At 38.2% G+C, this 15,538-nt stretch overlaps 1 protein-coding gene across 3 annotated transcripts in view; it reads left to right on the forward strand.

Annotated features, from left to right (window-relative positions):
- Positions 1–15,538, forward strand: part of SLCO4C1 (solute carrier organic anion transporter family member 4C1) — a 37,043-nt gene that overhangs the window by 11,350 nt on the left and 10,155 nt on the right. For all 3 annotated transcript variants that reach the window (XR_014491444.1, XM_083354564.1, XM_083354565.1), the window contains 5 exons: positions 4,591–4,785; positions 6,849–6,945; positions 7,931–8,052; positions 10,017–10,123; positions 14,758–14,902. Coding sequence is in view for 2 of the 3 variants with exons in the window: in XM_083354564.1 (XP_083210690.1) it covers positions 4,591–4,785; positions 6,849–6,945; positions 7,931–8,052; positions 10,017–10,123; positions 14,758–14,902 (666 nt within the window). In the remaining variant the exon portion in view is untranslated. The remainder of the gene's footprint in view (positions 1–4,590; positions 4,786–6,848; positions 6,946–7,930; positions 8,053–10,016; positions 10,124–14,757; positions 14,903–15,538) is intronic.

Here is a 15,538-nt window from a genome sequence, read left to right on the forward strand (position 1 = left end):
AGAACAAACCATAGAATAACAGAGTTTTTTTAAAAAAATTCCATTTATATCCCACCCTTCTCTGAAGACTCAGGGCGGCTTACAAGCTTAGCAGTAGCCTTCATTCTATGTATATGCCTACTTATTAGGGCTTTCACAAGCAGCATTATTACAAAGTCAGCTTAATTGCCCCCAACAATCTGGGTCCTCATTTTACCTACCTCGGAAGGATGGAAGGCTGAGTCAACCTTGAGCCTGGTGAGATGCGAACCTGCACTAATTGCAGGCAGCTGGTGTTACTTAAGGAGGCATTAGCCCACTGCTCCACCAAGGCTCTTGGTGGAAGGGACCTTAGCATTCATCTAGTCCAGACATGTCAAATTCGTGACATCATGTGACGTTGCATGATGTATCAGAACCTTTTCCCCATTCCTGGCAATGGGGTAGGTGCAGTTTCCTCCTGACACGTCCGGCCCGTGGGCCAACAGTTTGACACCCCTGATCTAGTCCAGCCCCCTGCTTGAGTAGGAGACCCTATACCATTTTAGACAAGTGGCTATCCAGTCTCTTCTTAAAAGCCTTCAGTGATGGAGCACCCACAATTTTTGAAGACAAAGCATTCCACTGTTAGGAAATTTCTCCTTTGTTCTAGGTTGCTTCTCTCCTTGATTAGTTTCCATCCATTAATATGGATTTTATGGACTGCTCCAAGGTATATAGCTCTTATCTTATTGGTTTTATTTTTAATGTTAATCATTTCCTAACATCTTAGTGTCACATAAGATTCATGTGGAATTGTATTAGAGTACTACATAATCAGAACTGTCACTTGAACTATAGCCATGGGGATCTCATAACATTCAAAGGAAAAGTCTATATGCAATAATTATCTACTATTTAAATTGGGGTTACTCAAAACACACGTCCAATAGCTGCCATTGATGACCTTCTCAGCTGGTTCAGCTGGCTTCTGACAAGCAAAGTCAATTGGTAAAAAATGTATTTGCCTAATGACTACCTGATTCACTTAACAACTGCAGTGATTAGCTTAATCTTTGGCATCCTATGGTATCGTGCTCTGGAAAGAGGTGTGGCTAAAAAGGCCAATTCGAGAGTGGCAGTCTCTTCCACACTGAGGGCAGATACAGTCTGTCCCCTGTCCAGCCCCCAGATTTCGCTGGTTCTGGGACTTCATCTTTGCCTCAGCCTGCTGCACAAATGTCTCTTTGAATTATTAGCTTAATAACCATAGCATTAAATATCATAACCTTGAGTGTGACTCACTTAACAACTGCCCTGCTTAGTAATGGAAATTCTCATCCCATTAAGTGGTTGTAAGTTGAGAACTATGTATTTTTGTTTTCTATTACAATGAAAGCTGGCTATGGAAAGTAAAAGTCCATGGAAGACTATAGCTTTTATTGGTTTTATTGTTGGTTTTTATTACAAATGGATTGCTAAAGATATGTCTAATCTTGTTGTGATTTAGGGTCAGCCTGTGGGTTCGGCAGTTGGGTCGGACGACTCAGAGGAGGAGGGGGGTGTTGAAGACCTTGCTGAGGGGGTTGAAGATCTTGTTGATGAGAGGCCTCAGCCAGGCCCCTCCCACTTGGTCACCACGGAGACCCAGCTGTGTGAGCCTGACAGTGTGGATGAAGATGACCCACAGCTGGCCCTGTTCAAGGACGCCCGACGCAGGAGGCAGTCAATTAGGAGTAAACAGGAGGGCAATGGGGCTCCTCGGAAGGAGGCAGAGAGAAGCCACACCCTGAACTCTATATAAGGGGAATGTGTGGGAGGGCTGGTTTGCTGAAGGCAACCGCTTGGATAGTTCATGTTTCTTAAAGCTCCTGTTTCTTGGTTTGTCTTGTTCCGTTTGTTTTTGTGGTAATAAATTTGGCAGGCGTAATTCCAGCCTCTTGCCTTCTTGAAAAAGGGGTTGTCCCTGCCTTTTCTGCAGGGCCGGTAGCAGGCTGGTACAGAACAAATCTTACCTTCTAAGATTCTGTTAATGGCAAACATAATCTTGTTTCTCTTTACTGCAATGAGAGTTAATGAGTACTGAAAAAGATGATGCATAGGTGTTGAAAAGAGCATTAGCCAAATAGTTCCATGATCATTATGCCCTTTGAAAAGATATCATGCTGGGTTTTAGATGAAGTCTTAGCTTTCAGAACCTTGTCCGCTGAAGCACTGTGTAATACTTGAATTAAATTGAAATAAATAAATAAATTAAGAGCTATTATGCAAGACTTGGGAATTTGAGTTGATTCTAAATATTACCCTTAGAAGTACTTGGGTGCACTCTGAGTCTGTTTGTTTGCAGACATTTCATTGCCCAACTAGGTAATATCATCAGTACCAAGGACTCCAGAGTGACTTGGAGTGCACCAAGGACTCCAGGTCTCAGCCCTGAGCTGTATTGTTCTCTTCCATTTTATACAATAAGCATCAGGCTGCTGATTACATTTCAGTGTTTAAAGGTGATCTGTTAGTAAGTACCCAAATAGAAAAAAATGAAGTATAATGAATTCTTAAGAGACTTTCAGCAAGAGAAAGTTTCAAGCTAGCTTCTTAAATTATATTAAACCACCTAGACCCTGTGATTTGGGCAACATGGTTTAGTCTTTCATGGTGTATAATTCAATCCACTGCAGCTTGTTTTAAAAACAATGGTTAAAAATCTCCTGAGTTGCTGTTATATAAAAATTAGCCTGGAAGAATGCTCATAGGTCTCCAGACAGCTTTTTTCATATTTTAGATTTATGTAGCTGATAAAATGCGATAGAAGGTGGTTGGAAAAGGTTACGGGGAAAAATATGAAATTTTGGAAATGAGCTAGAGCCACAATATTATAAACACAGTACCAGAAAGAGACAATATAAATAAATTCCAGTGGACAGGACTGGAGGGAAGACATAAGCCCGTTTATAAGCTGAACTTGAAAGACAAAGACAGACAATTTTTTATTCTTATACAGATAGAAACATTTTGCCATAGATATGGGAGGAAGGATAGGAATCAAAAGCTATAAAAGCAGTTGCTCTTCCTGGATTTTAAGCTATTTATTCCCTGGTGGTATGAATATGTGAGCAAGAAGAATGAGAAGTGTCTAATCTTCTGCAATAGAAGATTCTTACAATATAAGGGCCCATAGATATTTTGTGCACCATAATAATAGGCCTGTTATTTGAAAATAAAATATGTGGCCTTGTTATGTTAACATGGTTACCGTTGTATGCATTGTTTATTGATTATAATGAAGCATTTGGCAACAAAGATCAAGTTGAAAATTGAAACTGAAGCAATTGATTACCATTCTCCTTTATTAAAAAAAAAAAGAAAATGAAAACCAGACAATGTCACAAAATATCTAGCTAGGCCCACCTTGTTTTAGGAATGAGTTCCATTTTCCAGATGTATTAAATAGTAGCGCCCTCTAGTGTATGTCATTATTGCAACTCTAAGAGGAAAATGAATGACACTAAAGTAACCAAAGCACCACTGAAAAACTCAAAGGATTATCAACATCATTTAGAATATCCCAAAATTTTCAGTACAGCAACCAGATAACAGTAATATAAAACAATCTTCATATTAGGTCTGTACATATTCAGTAATGCAGAGAGTTGGAAAAACTGGAACTCTGAGGAGTGGGATGTTGAGATTAGAACAAAATGGTGGGGTAGAATCCTAACTGGGATGCTTCTTTTAAAGCAAGTGAGTGTTTTGCTATGTTTAGTTACTGCTCTTATCTCTTATGTTCGGTGTGGGATTCACACCACTTTGGCAGAACCGGTAGCTAATTTTTTGTTGCCCAGGCTCAGAATGGACTTCCGGAAGCAGCATCCACATGGACAACTGGTTGTTGACATATTTGAATCCCACCACTGCTTACATTACTAAGAGTGCACCATGTTCTCTCATTATTATTTTTTTAAGAATTGTTAAGCCATAATATATTTTGATTGATTTTGACTTAAAGACAGGGAAACACAATTTACAAGCATTGTGGCTTGTAAATCATGGCTTATAATTTAGCAAGTTGAGTGAATCTGGTCAGTTATAATTTATTAATGAATTATACTTACACACACCGTCGCTGCCTAAGTTATATGAAAACAGAATATAACTAAGTTAGATTCTCAGTAGTTTCAGTGAAGTGGCTTCTATTTTCTAAACACGTTGAGCACCATTCTTTAGGCATGACCAGTCTTACCCAAATTCCCAAGCAGCACTCTGAGAATTTGGGAACCTGAAATCCCAGTGTATTTAGAAGCACTAGATTAAAGAAGACTTACTCATAAAATTAATTTATTATATGTTGGTTTTTCCCATATTGCCTGAATAATGGCTCTATATAGTTTTCAAACTTTGGAGCAGTTTTGAAATCTTATGACTGTTCTGATTGTGGGTTATATAACTACTCTGGAAAATCTGGATAGCTACTAAATGGCAGCAAAGAGATAACAAACTCTTAACTCTTTGTTGCTGTCAGCTAGATTTTTACAGCCTAGGCCCAGTAGACTTATTTCAAACAATTGCAAACAGAAGACAGTTTCTCTTAACAAATAAAAAAGTTCCACTAACTTACTGCTCCTGTATTTCCAGACATCTGTCCAGTACCTCTTTCTGGAGGACAAACCATCTCCTGCCGCCCCGGCAGCAGATCAAAACTTTCCAACTACTTCTACGTTTTCTTGCTGGGTCAGTTCCTCTTAGGAGCAGGTGGAACTCCTCTGTACACACTGGGTACAACTTTCATCGATGATAGTGTCCCAAAGCACCAAGCTTCAGTCTATATAGGTAAGTTACATTCATTTTGATTTCTTGAAATGCCAAATTTACCTTCAGCACCTAGCAAGTTTGGTAATATCTTTTTGTATTTTCTATTTGCTTATTTAACTACTTGTAAGTTTTTTTTGTTTTTGTTTTTTAGGGACGCGGTGGCTCAGTGGGTTAGGACGCTGAGCTTGTCGATCAGAAGGTCGGCAGTTTGGCGGGTCGAATCCCGAGTGCCGCGTAACAGAGTGAGCGCCTGTTACTCGTCCCAGCTTCTGCCAACCTAGCAGTTCGAAAGCATGTAAAAATGCAAGTAGAAAAATAGGGACCACTACTGTGGGAAGGTAACAGCGTTCCGTGTGACTTTGGCGTCTAGTCATGCCGGCCACATGACCACGGAGACGTCCTCAGACAAACGCTGGCTCTTCGGCTTTGAAACGGAGATGAGCACCGGCCCCTAGAGTTGGAAACGACTAGCACGCATGTGCGGGGGAACCTTTACCTTTACCTTTAACTTTTTTAGTTGGTTGGCATACAGGATTTTTTTTTGCTTACAGTTGCTTATAGTAAGGATATGTTCATCTTCAGGTATTTGGAGGATGACCTTATTCCTAAGGCCTCAGTCCCTATGAAAAGGAGTTTCAGCCCTTTTCATGATCAACATAAAGATCTGAAGGGGCTTTGTAAGTATGTTATACTGAATACACTTAAAAGTTAGTACCCACCCACATTGGGAACTTCCCAACCAAATGCTCGTCTAAGTGATTTGAACATTCATCTATGCACACCTTCCCACTTCATACCTTCATATGCTCAGTATGCAAATAATAAAAGATGGCATGTTTGAGGATGCTGCTTACCCCCTTCAAACCACAAGCATTTAGTTTAATACTTGCACTGGGATTATGGTTTCTGGTGAGTGGGCACTTAGATCCAATTTTGGGAGCCTGGAAGAATTCCTTGTCACATTTCAGTTGCTCCTTCTCATCTGTGCAAATCAGTAGATAAGAACCAGATACTGTGCTCTTGCAGTCTTGACCTTGGTTTTCCCTTTCTCTTGCCTAGCCGCAACCAGCCTCATAATCATTCTAACCACAGGATAACAGCATGTGAATATTGCAAATGAATAACCAGCAAGAATAACAGATGTATCAACTGTGACAACTAGACCCATCATTCATTAATGCAGACCCATGGAAAATTACCCATGCTGCAGAAAGCAAATTTTTGGTGGTCTATTAAGGCAGTCAGAAAAGGTGGAAAAATTGTGAAAGAGAAAGAAATCTCAGTCCTTCACTATATTCTAAGTTATTGCCTTCTAGAGGAAGTTGGAAGCTTTGGGAAGTCCACTTTTCTTCACTAAGAATATTGTGCATTCCTGGAGATTCCACCCCAGCAGGTGAACTGCAGGAAGTCTTTCTGCATTTTTATCTCCTTCTGGCAATGGATGCACAGAATCTGAAAGAAGTTCATTAACCCAAATTATCTCTTTCCTCTGAACAGTATCTGGCATTTTTGGAGTAAGCCTTCAGATGAGGATCAGGTGTCAACAAGAGCTCATGACACGATTGATAAATGAAGAAGCATTCCCCTGATGATTCATCAGGAATTGATAGGTAGATTTAATCTGAGATATTTATATCCCACCTTTCAGTCTCCGAACATTTTCCTAATGACTACGGAATACAGAATAATAGAGTTGGAAGATACCTTGGAAGTATACTAGTCCAACCTCCTACTCAAGCAGGAGATCCTATACCAGGGTTCAGACTAGGATTAGGTTGAACTCAGTGTCTGGAATTTACCATAATTACATTCATGTGATGAAGATAAGTTGCATCATTCGTCTTTAGCTATATGATTAATGCATTTTAAATGAGATGGTATGCTGGGAAGAAGAACCATGTGGAAGCTGGGCCATCCTCCTCTGACTCTAAACAGTGTCTTCCCTACGGTAACCTACTTAGGATGCACAAACTTAGCATTCTCAATCTTTTATCACCTTACACATTTATACCGTGGATATGGGATCCAACATGCATTTTTGTGCTCAATTTCCAAAATGCAAATTATTATCTTCCCTTCAGGAATTGGATATGCCATGTCATTGCTGGGTCCTGCCATTGGCTATGTTTTAGGAGGACAGTTGCTGAATGTCTATGTTGATTTCAATCGTAATATAAGGCAAGGACATTTTGTTTTTCATCTACATAAATAAGAGTGTACATTTTTTGAAAAGCCTTCTCCTAATAGTTCATACAGAAATACTGTACACATATTTTAGTTACCTATGATATTAATGGGTTTGTTGGTTGGGGGCGGGGTTGAGGTTGTGTTTTTTTAAAATAAATATTGACTTGTATTTGGAAAACCTGGATTAGAACACCGGAGCAGTCATGAGTAATGAGCAATTTTTAGTCAATTTGATAGATGTAGATTTTGATTGTTTTATCTTTAGAAGGGGTCTGTGTGAAGAGATATGCATGAAGCTGTTTGTGCTGTGAAAGGCCAACCAATTTACTTCAGTGAAGCAGTCTGGTTGCTTGAGACCTCTTTGGGCCTCTGTTGTGGGAAAAGGATCCTCTTAACCTTCTTTTCTAGAGTGTTGACTAAGGTCTTTCTAGGCTGGGAAAGGAAGACCTTTCACATATGTTAAGGTAGCTCCAGACTAGGCAGCTTCAGTGTGCACTGTAATCAATCCCACAACTTGTGGTGAAGCTACATATTCTGAAGGCACTTCAGTCAGTGTTGTAGATTTCTCAAAGCCTTTTCTTGTACCTTGAACTCTGAGGAGGAAAAAGAGAGCAAAGATGATGTTATCTTTTGCTTTACCTTCATAGGTAGGGTGCTCATATTACTATGCATAGCTTATAAAGTGGTGCTACTTTTGAATCTTCCTTGAAACAAAACATTCTTTCAAGCTTTCTGTAGTCCTGAACAATAATACTTGATTGAACTCATCACTACCTGAAATACATTCAATTTTCTATTTAGTAAAACAGCAGCAATTTTTTTATGTAACTGCATAAATGTGGGAAGAAGGCAGCTGAGTTGTAATAAATAAGCTAAAATGTATATTTTATCATACAAAATAGCTTTGCAAAAGGTATTGTTATTTAATTCATAATCCCTTCATTAAATATGTGTTCATTAAATAATATTATTCTAGTGTAGACCTCACTCCAGAAGATCCACGCTGGGTTGGAGCTTGGTGGATAGCCTTTGTGATGTGCAGCTTCTCTACATGCCTTTTAGTAGCACCATTTTCATATTTCCCAAAGCATTTGCCAGGTAAATAATTATTCTAAAATAAGGAACTAATGTAATACTAGAATACTGTAACATATTGAGCCTTAGATAAGTTGTTTGGATTCCTAAAGTTATAGTCTAAAACAGTACAGAATGAATGAATAGTTGACTTGTACTGCAATAAATATTCTGATAAATAAATATGATTACTGCAATAAATATTCTAGAATTTGCAACTTTCATATAATTCCTCACAGTTTTAAATTGTTTTTGCTGCAGTAGTGTAATTTTATGAGGAACATTGGGAAAAAAAAGAGAAGATGATTGCTAAGAGGAACACTTTGATCATTTGGATGTGGACTTATTTCTAAGACAAAGTTGAAAAAAACCTGAATGTATTGAATAAAAATAGAAATAAGGATGTGTGAGGAAAAACTTGGTAGTCTTTCAATCTTTGAGGAGAAGATGCTTTTTAAATATCTTATTCTTTAACCAATGTTTGAAAAACAAACAAACACAAGAATCAGTCTTTCAAAAAGAACCGAGAAAAAGTCCCTTCATGATGTCTTGAGCCAAGGCAGAATTTTCCTGTGGCACAAAATCAAAGTTCTTAAAGGCAAAGCTTTGTTTCGAAATCCCCATTTCTACTTTTCAGTAGACAAAACCGGTTGAACAGGGAGAGAGAAATTCAACCCATTTTTGGATATTAGCCAATTCTACTTCATTACAGCTGGTAGGAATGAATGTTATTATAACATTTATAATAATGACTTATGATGATTCCAATCTAAAATCTACTTTCAACAAACTTAAATATCTTCTTATATATCTTTTTGCCTTCATGCCACAGACTGATTTTCTGAAACTATTTGTCCTTAACATACCAGAGATTTGAACAGGCAAAGGAGGACCTAGACCCATGGTGGCGAACTTATGGCACGCATGCCACAGGTGGCATGCAGAACCCTCTCTGTGGGCACACAAGCCATTGCCCCAGTCCTAGGGCTTCAGCTGGGTTTTATGAAACCTTTTCACTTTAGGCCTCTGTCGCTGTGTGAAAAAAAAAACTTCTTGCAGGAAAAAAAAAAGATCTCGCAAAGTTGGAATTGATTGAACTTTTTAGTTGCACCCAGTCTGCTGTTACCACTGCAGCCACACCCACCCAATGGGCCATGCCCACCCGGCACCCAATGATATATAAGTGGGTTTGGGGTTGCAGTTTGGGCACTCGGTCTCTAAAAGGTTTGCCATCACTGACCTAGACAATTGGAAGAAGGACAAATAGATGAAAAGGAGGACACACTCACAGTTTAATTTTTTTATCATCTGTAAACAAAAATTACAATGCAAATCTACAAAAAAAATAAAATAATAATATAAAATGACACCCCATAATTGTATATGTATAGGATCTTACTTTTTCCAGTATCAGGTTTTGCAATGGCAGAAATGTACTAGAATCAGTTAGGAGGCAAAACCCTTCAATGTGTAATTAAAGTCTTGTCAATTTCTGGCAGCAGAGCAAGCTTGCTGAAAAGTATTCTTCAATTAATTAAGGTCACAGAACAGAGCTTTTTAACTTGCCCTTAGCATTTATTAAGGAATCACTGTGCCTTGGAGAAAACTTGCTATGGAAGAGATACTTAAAAAGCCTGACAATGTTTAAGTTTAAGGCTATGCCTGTCTGACAAAAGACATGAAGATAAAAAAGAGGAATGTCTTCCTTTTATTTAGCTGCCCATCTTGCCCCATGGTAATTCTTTTGCTAGAAGTCTGGTAACCCTGTTATTGCATCCTCTTCAAGAGGATGAAACTATTTTAAGTGGAAAATATCTGTCAGAAAGATGATCTTGAAATCATAAAGAATACAGATTTGTGTCCAAGCAGACAAATTTACTGAAGTTATTTGACCAAACATTTAAAATTACAGCTGATTTCTACAAAATGTGTGTACTTTTTGCAATTACAATAGCCTTTTGTCAAAAGTAAATTATTTCTTCTTCTAGGTACAAGCAAAATACGAGCAGAGAAGATTTCTGAAGCACATCATAATGGAAAACAGATGTGTGAATATACTGGGAGGAGTATTAAGGACTTTCTTATGATTCTCTGGGTAACAAAAGCAACACATTCAAATCAATATCTGTAGTTAATTTGAATATGGCCACATTTGGGAGTCATTGTACTGTATCAATAATGCTTGCAAGTCCTCATTAACAGAATGCAACAAGGTTAATAGCATTATTCAATGCCTGAAATGGTTAGATAAGTCAGTACTTTACATTCAAACCAATACAATTTTATAGTCTTATAAAACATAGAATAACAGGATTGAAAGAGACTTTGGAGGTCTTCTAGTCCAACCCCCTGCTCTAGGAGACTGTATAACATTCTGGTTGTCTTCTTAAAAACTTCCAGTATTTGACCATTGGCAACTTCTGAAGAAGACCCCCTTCCACTGATCCATTGTTCTCACTGTCAGGAAATTTCTCCTTAGTTCTAGTTTGATTCTCTCCTTGATTAGTTTCCATCCATTGCTTCTTACATATTACATGTGTTAGTGAGGTTTAGGCAAAAGTGATTGCCAAACAGAATCATGAGATCTATGACGAACTGGTGAAACTTAAATAGAGAAGATTAAGGGATACATGATAGTGACCTTCAATTGTCTGAAGACCTTTCATGCACAAGATGGAACAGAGTTCTTTATATGATTCCAGTAGTGAGCTCTAAAACCAATGAATGGAACTAATGGGAAAGCAGATTTGGCAAAATGTTAAGAAGAAATTCCCAACAGCAAGGCCTGTTTGTGGCACGGATTATTGAGGAGGATGCAAATTCCTTCTGTTTGAAAGGTTTAAGCACATGTTTCCTGCCTAGGGACCGACACTTCTTTTGAGTTGATAGATGTTTGGATTTGTGCTATAAAAAACATATGTGTGCTATAAAAAAACAGCTGCCACAGAGATGTGCCCCATCACAAAATACTCATTAACTTCAAAAAAGAAAAGAAAAAAAGAAAGAAAAAGAAAAGAAAAAAACTTTGGTGAGATTGTTTCCCATTATCTGTCATCCCACAGATCAAACCCTATCAACTCTCTCTCTCTCTCTCTCTCTCTCTCTCTCTCTCATCTACTTCTGCTTCATTGACTATGCTAAAGCCTTTGATTGTGTGGATCATAACAAACTGTGGCAAGTTCGTAAAGAGATGGGAGTACTAGACCATCTTATTTGTCTCTTGAGAAACCTATATGTGGGCCAAGAAGCAACAGTGAGAACTGGACACGGAACCACTGATTGGTTCAAAATTGGGAAAGGAGTCTGGCAAGGCTGTATACTGTCGCCTTGCCTATTTAACTTATATGCAGAGCACATCATGAGAAAGGCAGGGCTAGATCAATCAAAAGTTGGAATTAAGATTGCTGGAAGAAATATCAACAACCTAAGATATGCAGATGATACCACTCTAATGGCAGAAAGTAAAGAGGAACTAAAGAACCTCTTGTTGCGAGTGAAGAAGGAGAGTGCAAAACTTGGGTTGAAACTAAACATTAAGAAAACCAAGATCATGGCATCCAGCCCTCTTAATTCCTGGCAAGTAGATGGGGAAGAAATGGAGGTAGTGACAGATTTTATTTTCCTGGGCTCCAAGATCACTGCAGATGGGGACTGTAGCCAAGAAATTAAAAGACGCTTGCTCCTGGGGAGGAAAGCCATGGCAAATCTAGACAGCACACTAAAAAGCAGAGACATCACCGTCAACAAAAGTGCGTATAGTCAAGGCCATGGTCTTCCCAGTTGCAATGTATGGCAGTGAAAGTTGGACCATAAAAAAGGCTGAGCGCCAAAGAATTGAGGCCTTTGAACTATGGTGCTGGAGAAGACTCCTGCGAGTTCCTTGGACTGCAAAGTGATCAAATCACAAGTCAATCCTAGAGGAGATCAACCCTGACTGCTCTTTAGAAGGCCAGATCCTGAAGCTAAAACTCAAATACTTTGGCCACCTAATGAGAAGGAAGGACTCACTGGAGAAGAGCCTAATGCTGGGAAAGGTTGAGGGCAAGAGAAGAAGGGGACGACAGAGAATGAGGTGGCTGGATGGAGTCACTGAAGCAGTAGGCGTGAGCTTAAATGGACTCCAGAAGATGGTAGAGGACAGGAAGGCCTGGAGGAACGTTGTCCATAGGGTCGCAATGGGTCAGACATGACTTTGCAGCTAACAACAACAACATATGTATATGTATATATGTGTATATGTATATATATATATATATATATATATATATATATATATATATATATATATATATATATATATATATGTGTGTGTGTGTGTGTGTGTGTGTGTGTGTGTGTGTGTGTGTGTGTCACACTTCCAAACAAAGCACTGAGGTGTTGCAGTCATCCATTCTTGTTTCTTAAGCATGCCTATAGGGCCAATATGAGTATTTTTGGAAATCAAAATGATGCTAGAACCTGAGAGTTTACTTGGAGATGTAATTTGTTCTTCCTCTTAAAAAAAATAAAGGATCTAAAACCAAATCAAAACATGAGGCCAAAGCTTCTGGCATGTGCCAGAGGAGTCAGCATTGGGAATATAGTTGTTTCATTACAGCACATTTCTAATGGAAAGATCTAGTTGGAGAGGACTAAATTGCCCCAGAAAGTTGCAAGGCATTTAAATAAAGACCATCTTTATTTAAGGATGGCATGTTGCAAGATTCCTGAACTGTAAATGGTGCTTTAAGCCAAAGACGGAACTAAATATTCCCTCCCACCTGCAAGATGTCTTGCAGCTCTAAAATTCAATTATTCTTTGATTTTAAATGGACATTTGATCACCAAGACACATTATTTTAAAACAAAGCATAATGAAAAGGGTAAACATATTAACCATGAATAATAACTTTTATTACCCAGTATATCTTTGCAGATTACATTAACAGCCCTAATTGTCTGTCACTATCCTATTTTCCAGTTTATGGCCCCTCATCAGTAGCTAATAATGTTTGTTTTCCGAACTTTTTGAGGGCCAGTTAGATACTAAATTAAATGATCTTAAAATTAAGTACCAGGTAAGGGATGAGGTTGACAGTTTCATCTCATTCCCTTCCAAGCTCTTGCAAACCTTGAGAGAAATCATAGTCATTTGCTGTGCGGCTGTTTTCTTCAGCACAAGCAGAAAGAAGTTGACACCATGATGATGATTTCTTACTGCAACTGATGATAGTTAAAGCTTCAATTCAAGAAAACCAGGCAATGATATCTTAATCTCACAAAGTTATTACAAGGGGGTAATTCCACCTAATATGATGCTGGCTCAGTCCAACATTTTTCTTTGTTTTCATGCATGCATTGGTGTCAATCCAGCCAAACTCTTTGTATGCTTATAAAAAGAAACCTCCTACAACATATTTGTGGCCTGTGAACTAGATTTCTACACATTTCAATATTTGAATTTTGAAGCAACCACCTCTTGTGATGAAACAGTTGACACTCTGTTCTAAGAGATTTGTCAAGACTGTGGTAGATCTAAAACTCACAGCCTGTTGATTTTTTTAAACCAAATAGAAAAGGAAGGAAGAATAGCAAAATAATGAGCTAATGCAATTCTTTGTATATGCAGTATGTATGCCTGTGCATTTGTGCGGAATTATTGTCATGGATGCTAAGAAAAACTTGGCTAAACTGTAGTGTTTGCAATAGTGGCGAATATCTGTAGCTCGGGTGTAGGATGAGAGTGAATGTTCCATTCTCTGAGCTTTTGGGTTGATTTGTGAACATTCCATTACCATCAGGCTAGGTAACATCTTCAGCAGAGTTTAGGGGATGTCAGTGTCAGTGTTCTTCTGTTTATAAAGGTTTCAGGTGTGGGTGTGTCAAGTGAGGGTCTTGTGATGGGTCAGGTGATGGGTCAGGTGAGTCATCAGTGAGAATCTTGTGATGGGTGTTGTGATAGGGAGGTTACATCAGGTCAGGGTCATTGGGAGGTGAACTGCTATTGAGGGGGGGGTCTTGCACAGGTTGGTTGAGGGTTGGTGCTGTCTCTGTAGTGTTTCAGCCAGAAACCCTGTTTTTTTCTGCCTCTATTTGGCCACCCTTTGCTAACTTGTGCAAAAGCCAAGATTAGGTATTATTCATTTGTATCTTGGCATCTTTATCTCTTGACAGGATTACAGAAACCAAAATAATGGCTCAGATATGCAGAAAATCAACAAAAAGGGTAGTTGATTAGCAGGAGGGATTGTTTTTGTTGTTTTTCTTAAAGAACAGAACGTTTCCAAAGTTTATTCAGGCTTATAAATATATCCAAGGTAGTCATATGAAAATGGGGTAAATATTAGTTCTAGGTGGCTTTTCCAATTGGTTTAAATGATTTCTAAATCTCAAACCAAATTTGACTAGCTGAAGCTCAGGATATAGATTCAAATAATTGGATAAATCAGCATTATAATAGCCAGATCTGGAGTCTTCTGGCCAAAAAGTCCACGAAGAACATTTTTTCCTTCTTAATGTACCCTTCTTTTTCATTGAAGAGATGGAGTAGGGAATAAACAATTCTAACAATTTTTAAATCATAGATTGAAAAAATAGCAAACTGATGTTATAATGAACTTTATTCTGAAAAAAAATAGATCCATTTCTTTGTGGAATAATCTAAGCAGGTACTATGTATGCAACATAACATTGATTTAAGAAGTCTAACTAAAATATGTAGGGAGAACTTAACGAAACCTCCTCTTCTAGATGCTGCTGAGGAATCCCGTGTTGATGTATCTTGTAATAGCAGCTGCATTAGAAGCTTTAGTCGCTACTGGTTTTGCAACTTTCTTGCCTAAATTTATAGAAAATCAGTTTGGATTTACATCTAGCTATTCAGCTACCTTAGGAGGTAATGTATTTGCTTCATTATACACAAACACCCTTTTAATTTGGTTAATAATGGGATTTAATACTTGGAAAAAAGGAAAACTAGACCATGAAAAGAAAGGCTGGAGTTTTAAGAGTTTTATCAGAAAATATCCTATTGAATTCTGTAAATTTTATGTATGGTAAAATTTGTTTTCCTTGATAAATTAATCAGAATAATTTGGGAATCCAAGCAATATTTTCTGTTCTTCAGGTTATTGTCCCTTGAGGGGCACTGACTCAGGGTGGGGAGTGAAAGAAGCCTGGATACTCAATTGATAGAATGTTTTAAGCAGGCCCTAACAATCTCAAGTTTGGTTTTTCCTTTATGTTTATAACAGGTTTTTCTGAATTAGTTTAACTATTTATTTCCAAGCTTGCCTTTCAAATTGGGGAAAGGATGCAGTCTCTAAAAAAAAAGTCAGAAACTGCTAAGCAGATCAACTCAAATCAGTATATGAGGCAACAGATAGAAAGGTAGTGTCTCTTAGGATGCAAGATATATTGTTGTGGCTTCTCTTTGGATTGACTTCCCACAAAGAAATAAATCCCACTTTACCACTTCAGTGGGGAGAAGAGTTGGTGCTCCATGCAGACAGTCGGATTCTTGCTGGCTCTT

Source organism: Vipera ursinii, assembly GCF_947247035.1.
Source record: "Vipera ursinii genome assembly, chromosome: 2".
Lineage (NCBI taxonomy): Eukaryota > Metazoa > Chordata > Lepidosauria > Squamata > Viperidae > Vipera > Vipera ursinii.